General features: G+C 39.9%; 3 protein-coding genes across 7 annotated transcripts; 1 reads left to right on the forward strand and 2 right to left on the reverse strand.

Moving 5' to 3' along the window:
* Nucleotides 1–200: 200 nt before the first annotated feature.
* On the reverse strand, nucleotides 201–2,883 carry LOC124303659 (cathepsin O-like). The gene is made up of 6 exons (XM_046761149.1): nucleotides 2,372–2,883; nucleotides 1,587–1,997; nucleotides 1,351–1,499; nucleotides 1,212–1,271; nucleotides 825–1,093; nucleotides 201–738 (listed from the first exon to the last, which is right to left on the reverse strand). Exons 1-6 carry the CDS (start codon nucleotides 2,555–2,557, stop codon nucleotides 701–703), a joined length of 1,113 nt encoding a protein of 370 aa, XP_046617105.1. The 5' UTR covers nucleotides 2,558–2,883; the 3' UTR covers nucleotides 201–700.
* A 301-nt stretch (nucleotides 2,884–3,184) lies between these two features.
* LOC124303663 (40S ribosomal protein S3) lies at nucleotides 3,185–4,766 on the forward strand. The gene is made up of 4 exons (XM_046761160.1): nucleotides 3,185–3,332; nucleotides 3,790–4,109; nucleotides 4,197–4,384; nucleotides 4,540–4,766. The coding sequence occupies exons 1-4, from the start codon at nucleotides 3,213–3,215 to the stop codon at nucleotides 4,725–4,727; spliced, it is 816 nt and encodes a 271-aa protein (XP_046617116.1). The 5' UTR covers nucleotides 3,185–3,212; the 3' UTR covers nucleotides 4,728–4,766.
* Nucleotides 4,767–7,077, reverse strand: LOC124303656 (GDP-fucose protein O-fucosyltransferase 2). 5 transcript variants are annotated; one of them, XM_046761144.1, is made up of 9 exons: nucleotides 6,975–6,999; nucleotides 6,769–6,877; nucleotides 6,522–6,661; nucleotides 6,302–6,427; nucleotides 5,965–6,235; nucleotides 5,706–5,898; nucleotides 5,427–5,604; nucleotides 5,224–5,353; nucleotides 4,767–5,163 (listed from the first exon to the last, which is right to left on the reverse strand). In XM_046761144.1, the coding sequence occupies exons 1-9, from the start codon at nucleotides 6,982–6,984 to the stop codon at nucleotides 5,016–5,018; spliced, it is 1,305 nt and encodes a 434-aa protein (XP_046617100.1). In that variant the 5' UTR covers nucleotides 6,985–6,999; the 3' UTR covers nucleotides 4,767–5,015. The 5 variants fall into 5 exon arrangements, with proteins under 5 accessions (XP_046617100.1, XP_046617099.1, XP_046617101.1 ...); XM_046761143.1 differs by having other exon boundaries at nucleotides 6,769–6,880; XM_046761145.1 differs by having other exon boundaries at nucleotides 6,522–6,880; nucleotides 6,979–7,077.
* Nucleotides 7,078–8,159: the final 1,082 nt, after the last annotated feature.

Raw genomic sequence — 8,159 nt, forward strand, 5'->3', positions numbered from 1 at the left:
TTTATTTATCATTCACCTGATTTGTTAAAGAGATCAAATTTTTATTCAAACACATTCATCAGTATGGAATCACAGGGTTTACATTTTTAATGGTATTTTTGTACTCTAGTAGATTACGTGTCTAGTTGTAGATTTGAGCAGGAATAATAAGAATGATGGTAATGTTCTCACTTGATAGTCTTCATTTTTTAATTTACACGATGGAAATTAAAGTTATTTTCAGATTATAAGTCCATAGCCATCCGGCATTTGAATACTCTTTGTACAACTATAAGTGATATGTTTGATTTCGAATGTATAATCGACAAGTTAATTAATTTTAATAGGTATATAATTTCCTAGCAGCAGTGGTACGCTAATACTGTCGTACGTATACGAACGTACTTATATTAAGAGTCCTGTGTTACTTGTTGAAGTTATTGATTATTGCGAATATTATACACATGTAACCATATTTATAAAATTAAAAAAGGATAAAAATATAACGTGTATACCGTCTATGTGCTTATATTGCATATTAAAATGTTATTCGCGAAAACTGCACATAGGAATGTGTGAAGTTTTTTCCCCACTTCTCACAAAAAATTTTAAACAAACGAATGTAACACTTGCAGCCACAACGTGTTTCATGAAACAGTATGTTGCATAAACACATACGTAGTATAAATATTAAAAGGAAGGGTAACACAACTTTTCCCATCTACGCGACGTCCAACGACGACACTTGGTTGGCAATACCTGCGAAAAGAATTCAACATTGTAATAAAACCGTGGCCGATAGTTGAAAAAAAAAGAAAATAATAGGAAAAAAAATAATTCCTCACCGCAGAGATTACCGTAAGCTGCAAGGTACAGGTAACCATTATCGCCGAAATTCTCACCCCAAGAATTTCTGACAATATAAAAAGGCACGGAGGCGCTCAAATCGTAGCCCACGATCTCAACCGCGTGATTTAGACTTTTGAATCCGCCGTCACAGTGGAATTGAATTATACCTCCCAGGTAATTTTGCCACGATAAAGCATTCACTGCTGCAGCGACTGGACCATGACTGACAAGGGTTGCCATCAGCGATTCTTCGGCGTCTACGAAACTGGCGGTAAAAGAAAAAGCCGTAGTTCCAGAATTCCGAGCAATTAAAACATCTAAGTGATGTTTTTTAGAGTTTCGAGTGAGTAATCGGGTTGCATGCAATTCAGGAGTATACGTACTTGTCGCATGTGAAATCTATAATCTGCACGCCAAATGTGCCCGCGGATGACAAATCTTCCCTGAATAAAGAGATTAATAATGAGATTACAGAGAGGGATCATTTATTTCAATTAATACATCGCCATGGTCATTTTATACTTTTTCAATTGGCAGCTGCCCGTTCTCCACGTCATCGGGTACGCGGTTTCCGCCTTGATTTTAACCCGCGTTACCGTCAACCACATCAACAGACTGCAAATATCACCGCCGTTACAACCGAAGTTACTGTTTCCAGCGCAATCAATCATCTGATAATAAAAACCACGCATCAACGTAATCAGTTTCTCGTGTACATTGTGTTGCTATATTTCAGTCCAACTTGTTGCATTTTTTACCTCTTGAACACTAAGCGTGTGCAACGTGCCATTATTAATCGCAAACATCGTTTCGGCGACTTCGACAGTGCTGAATGCCCAGCAAGCACCGCAGTTCATTTGGTTTCGAACTGGAGTTACGAATCCCGTTTCTCTCCAGTCGAATTTTACCGGTAACCCGGTAGTAGATCTCCGCAATCTGTTCTTCTCACTGCTGTCGGCTCGACCATCTTTAGTATCATCCCGATTGTGACGGTGCGAGTGATGATGCGAGTGATGGAGATGCCGCATTCCACGCGAGGACAAATCAGGGCGTAAATAAGAGCTCGCAAACTCGTCCTCAGACAAGTCGGAAAATTCTGTAACCCCGTATCTCGCACTTTCTTTCGATGTTCGCTTGGCGTTCATCTCCTCGATATGTCGAAGGGATCTCTAATTTTATTCAAACAGAACAATTGCAATTGCTAATGTAACAATGTCCGTTAATTATAATTTTTCGTGATATCATTCAGACTATGACGCATAGAAGCCTCAGCCTTGTGACCGTAGCAGCATAAATACGATGCGTACGAACTTTATCGCAAAGGTTATACGTTATATATAAATATTTGTGAACAAAAATGTCAAGTACCGATAATGTCACTAACTTAGATAAAGCGGCCGTGGAAAGCCCCACAAATCTGTATGCATGTGTTACAGCGTGTGTGATAATTGGCTTCAGAATATGGCGCGAAATCTAACAAGGCGCTGATTTGAATCAAATCAATCCGGAGGTAATCGGATTGTAGACAGTTAACGCCACCTACCTGAAACTTGCGAAACCTTTCCTCGTACTCTGCAGGTGATCGTGTATAAGATTTCTTAAATTTTTCAACATAAGTCTTGAACAATTTTAGGTCGCTTTCGGTGTTGTCGGGCTCGATCTTGATCGGTATTGCCAAGAAGCACAGGCTCACTACCGCGATTGTGGTTATCACCGTTTTCCACTCCATGACAATTGGCAGGACAAATTTTACATAACAAATTTACACAGCCGTAGTATATCAACAAAGTACACTACCCTGATTCTAACCTATATGAACAATTCAGAGTATACGTGCAAGCGGCAATTAAATATACCTCGCGAGAATATGTATTTTTATCTAATTACTGAGGTGCCTCCTGTTTATAATGACTATTCTTTTACTGAATTAATCCCCACCGCAACTGTGGCCTGACCTAGCTTCTCTGTTATTCTTATGCGGAATGCCTTATCGTTGCGCTACAACGATGCACACGCACCCCGCACACTCGGCATACATTGTATGATTTGTAAACGCATAGGTATGTAGTCACATACGAAGCTTTCACAGCTCATCCATTTTAGTCCCTTCGCTCCTGCTGACTGACAAAAGTGCAATTACACGTGCAAATCCGTCCGACTGTCGTCAGGCGTAGAAATGAATTTACGCCTGATAGTGGCAATCGTGTACGCAAAATGATCAGAAAAACAACTGTATGATTGATTGAGAATATTTTTTAACCAAACTTGTACGTCAATAGCTTGAATAATTTGTATTATCTTTACATGTTTATGATTTTTCTACTGCCACGAATCATCTCATCACATTTCAGTGTTGAACAGGTTAAAAAAAGACGCTGATTTGAATGCGAGTTATGCGGTCGAGTCCCATTTCCGTTTCCAGTCGGAAGACCCTTCAGTTTTCCGTCTCCTTTCTTGTAACAGCGCTGATTATGGCAGCCCGTTCGATTTCGAAGAAGAGGAAGGTTAGTTAGTTTTAACAGCTTTTACCGCGTTTATCAAACAAATATCGCAATCACGGTAAAACGCAAACATTTCCTCACGATATTTTCCTGCTAAACCTGTGAATCGCCAAAGTTTGAATATCGGATCGCTCGGATACTTTCAGCTGTCGCTTGTTCCTCCCCAAAGCGGTTATCCCGCTCCTGTCACTTGTGCATCAAAAGTAACAAAACAGTTGTGATGCATTTCTGTGACACTCATTCTTTTGACAACGGCGAATCGCACTCCGATTTTTACTGGTTAATTATTCCATAGCCACGCAGATTTTTGTAGGTTAGGTTAAGGTTAGGTTTGAACCGTAAACACAGCCTGGCCCTTCAAAATACCCCAGTTGTCGATTTTTCGATTCGTTATTTCCACATGAAAATGAGGTGAATTCTTCTCTGCCTTATGTTCAGAACTAATTTTATTTCATTGCAGTTTGTTGGAGACGGAGTCTTCAAAGCTGAGCTCAACGAGTTTCTGACTCGTGAACTTGCAGAGGATGGTTACTCGGGTGTTGAAGTGCGTGTCACCCCAACGCGCACTGAAATCATCATCATGGCTACACGTACCCAGAATGTCCTAGGAGAGAAAGGACGCCGGATAAGAGAGCTAACTTCGGTAGTTCAGAAGAGGTTCAATTTCAAGGAACACAGCGTGGAACTATACGCTGAGAAGGTAGCAACTCGTGGTCTTTGCGCCATTGCCCAGGCCGAATCTCTACGTTACAAACTTATCGGAGGACTGGCTGTCAGACGGTAAAGATTTTAAATAATATTACTCCTAGTATTTATACATAGTGTATTGGAGATTCAATACTTACAAGTATTTATTTTTCAATAAAGTGCGTGTTACGGAGTACTTCGTTTCATCATGGAGTCTGGTGCTAAAGGATGTGAAGTTGTCGTGAGCGGAAAACTTCGTGGACAGCGTGCAAAGTCCATGAAATTCGTCGACGGACTTATGATCCACTCCGGAGAGCCAACAAATGACTACGTTGACACAGCAACCCGACACGTACTCCTCAGACAAGGTAAACGTGCAATTTTGCCATTCTTGTTTGAGGAATTTCAGAAGTAATAGTTTACAATAATGACGTGATTATCGAATGTTTTAAAATATTATATTTGACTACTTTTCTGCGTATGAACATAATGCGTGATAATTGTAATTGTTATTATGTTACAGGTGTTTTGGGAATTAAAGTGAAAATTATGCTTCCTTGGGACCCCAATGGTAAGACTGGACCCAAGAAACCTCTGCCGGACAACGTGTCAGTCGTAGAGCCAAAGGAAGAAACTCTTCCCACTTATCCATCCTCCGATGTTAAGGTGGCCAAACCGGATGCTCCTCCTGTTGCACCGATTCCTGTATAATTCCGCAGATCTTAAAATTAAAACTTTTTGAAAGATCAATTGCTCTCACAGTTAATCGCAATTATCCTTCCCCGAAAATATCTTTGCTAACTGTAAAAGTGGACTGGAGAGTGAACGACGCATAAATTATTACTCTTGAATTTTATCAACTGGTAGAAAAAGGTGTAAACTATCAGAATGGGTAGGAGAATTTTTATTTCCGAATATTTTTTTTACTGCATCTTTTCTTGGATACATTGTTGCGCATTGTGTTTAATTCGAATTTTCGATTTTCGCCATCTTGACTCATCACCACAAGATTTTCCATGAACTTCTAGATTTGCATTTCTCAATTCCGCACAATTCATTGAATGTCATCTTCGATGGGAAACCCATTATTTCCCTATCTTCTTGGATTCGGAACGTGAACGTCGATTCGTGCGTTCCTATGAAGTACCTAGACATAATTAATAACATTGATTAGTTCTGTGGTCAGTAAAAAATAATAGAAACTTACCTCGCTTTTGAACAAATTATTTGATCTATAATAGCAACACCCCCATCTTTATACAACTTTTTAACACTATCTGATGGTGTGTATCTTGTTACTGCATACATGTTGAGCAGTGATTTAAGCTCATTGTATTCTAGAGAAAGAAAAACAACGTTTAACGTATGATATTCTCACAAATGGTTGAAGCGATTTTGAGATATTCGTACCGTTATTCTCTGCATCTGTTGCTATAAAAATCGACTGCAAATTTAGTTCTTCCATTTTTATACTCAACTGAGATGCCGCATTCTTTATTGTCGGTACAGAACCTGCGCGACCTATTAAAAAATCGCGTCTTCTAAAGTGTACACATAGATATGGTCCTCCGAGCGCGTTTCTTTTGCTCTATGAAAAATAAAAAATACATTGTTTTGATCACTTTACAGTGTTTCCAGGCAAAAGAAATGAAACTGAATCATTGGAATATCTGTTTCTGAATCTATTACTTTCTCCTTGGTCCAGTCCATAGGTAGTTCTGTCTTGTCCCTAGAGTCATTTGACTTTAAATATTTCTGCCTGAAATCATTAGCGATCTCATAGAGAGCAGAGTTATATCTCATGCTGCGTCTTGCTGCCCAGTATTCTTTTGTACCGTAAGAATCATGAAGGGGTATCTCCATGTGATCGAACATCACAGAGCTGGAATATGACTCAATTAACTTGTTATTTCCTTTCATTTTCTCAGGTTTTCGTCAAAATTTCTACCTGTAAATATCAGGATAGAGATTCTCCTCAAGTCCAGACATAGTGCCATGATAGACTAGGCACTTCACTTCGTTAGCAGTGACATTCGAGTAGCCCCAAAACTTTGCACCGTAGTTGCCAGAACTAGAGGCTTGGTACTTTCTCAACGCATCAGGGGTACAGTTGACGAGCTGATTTTTATCGTCAAAGTTACCAGTCTCAAACATTTTTTCATCATTTTGTAAAATGTAGACACGATCTATCGCCAAGGTCTTGCTGTTTTGCGAGTATTCTGGAAAGAAAAGAGTGTGTTAACTGTTCTTTGTTTTACCAATTTTAGCTTGCCAAGTACAAATACCTTTGATAAATTCGTGCATCTCTATCACTGGTACATATTTCTTCAAACTCTCCAAGTCGAAGAATGTACTCCATGGTATCTGCTTCTGGGGACCAATGTCCGTGCTTCTCCAATGGTACAAATTTCCTGCATAATTGTTGTTACGGAATGTTAAAAGTCTCTTTACTTTGGGGTAGATTCATGCAGTAGATTCTTTCGTGATAGAAATATGAGCGGTTACCCCATGGTGGCAGGACAAGGTGCCACTGGTAGCGCTTTTTACTTTTCTCTGACAAGTTTCTAACAAAGATTGACGTTCTGAGGTAGACGTCTCGCCTGAGGTTGAATCCTTCAGGGGGATTCACATCGTACAATATATATCTGAAAAAAGTCGTTCGTTTTGTTGAGTAAGTGCGACGTTCAGTCAGTCCCAATGAAACATTAAGGCTTCCATGCATTAAAATCGGAAAAGCTAGGTTAGGTTGAACCTCTTGCTAGTGAATTCGGTGTGCCAAAAGCAATTTTTATCATCTAAAGCATATCCATTTTTCTTTCCACAATATTCTGGCGCCTGAGCAACGTTCTTGTAAGTCAAGTCTGCTGAAATTAACAGAAAAAAATACAACAAGATATCCGAGGCTATCATTGTAAATTCTGAAACAATAAGGGAAAAGTATTTAGAGCAAGGTCTTACATACAGGCATGGAGACTAGAGTACAGGAGTCCGATCTCTAAGGCGGAGAGGCAGAAAAGGCGTCCGCGAAACTCTGAGATTTAATAGTGCACGGTTTTATCACCAGCGTCGCTCCGGACATTCTGATCCTATAAATATGGTAATACAGTGATATAGTGAACAAAATTATAATAATTATAATAAACATAAATATGTACGGCATCATGGAGCTATTATATCTAATATACATATAGTTGTCGGTCCAGAGTGACCGCAGCGCCGCTAACGAAACCCTTATTTCTCATGATTTCGCGAACACATCTTCAATGCAGGGATTGGAGTTCTGTACTCTAGCTCCGTGCATGCAGTTCTGGGAACTGTGGTGGTGGAGGTATGTTCTCCTATTGAAGCACCGGGCGTTTCAGCTAGTGACCACGAGTGTCTCTGCGATAGTGAGATTTATAGCGATATAGCGATCAGTGGTTTTCCACTGGTTGCACTGAGTGTAAACTGAGAGCGCACTAGCGGTAGATTCGTATTTCCAGCGTGTTCCACTCGCAGCTCGGGTGCGTGAATTTAGCATTGAGTGCGTAAAATATTGCCCTGAAATTGGGAGTCAGTGTCAAAGCAGTGCAATTATGGCTGCCGATCGTGAAAGAGTCTAAGTAGATGCTGTGACAGCAACTCTTTTATTAGATCTAATTTCATCTTCGTCTAGCAGTGATGATGATTTGCTGGAGCTGAAAGATAGAAGAGAGATTCCCAACATTTTAAATTTCATAAGAGTATGCCACAGCATATCCGATATCGAAGTATGGATACATATTTTTTCAGCTTTTGGAGGTTAACTGCTAGGTATATTTCAGGAGATTGGGACAACTTGACTTATTAATTTTTATCTTTTCAGAGGAATTGTCAATTTTTTTGCCCTTGTATTCTCGTCCCTAACATTTGTGACATTTATTTACAAACGAAAAATTACCGTTGCGTTTGTTCAATTGGCTTCTTTATCACTTGCTTGAAAAAACTGGCCGTCGCGCAGTCGGTCAAGTAACGTCACATTATTTGTGATTTAGGAGAAATTATGATCTAGTCTGCCTTTATCTGCCTTTATACGTTTCACGGCGTGTTCCGCTCAGAAGATTTGCCCCGATGCCGGGCGACACATACACGGAACGCGTGCCCTCTGTTCGAGCCAGTGCGCAC

The sequence above is a fragment of the Neodiprion virginianus genome, chromosome 4 (genome assembly GCF_021901495.1).
Source record: "Neodiprion virginianus isolate iyNeoVirg1 chromosome 4, iyNeoVirg1.1, whole genome shotgun sequence".
NCBI classification, from domain to species: domain Eukaryota; kingdom Metazoa; phylum Arthropoda; class Insecta; order Hymenoptera; family Diprionidae; genus Neodiprion; species Neodiprion virginianus.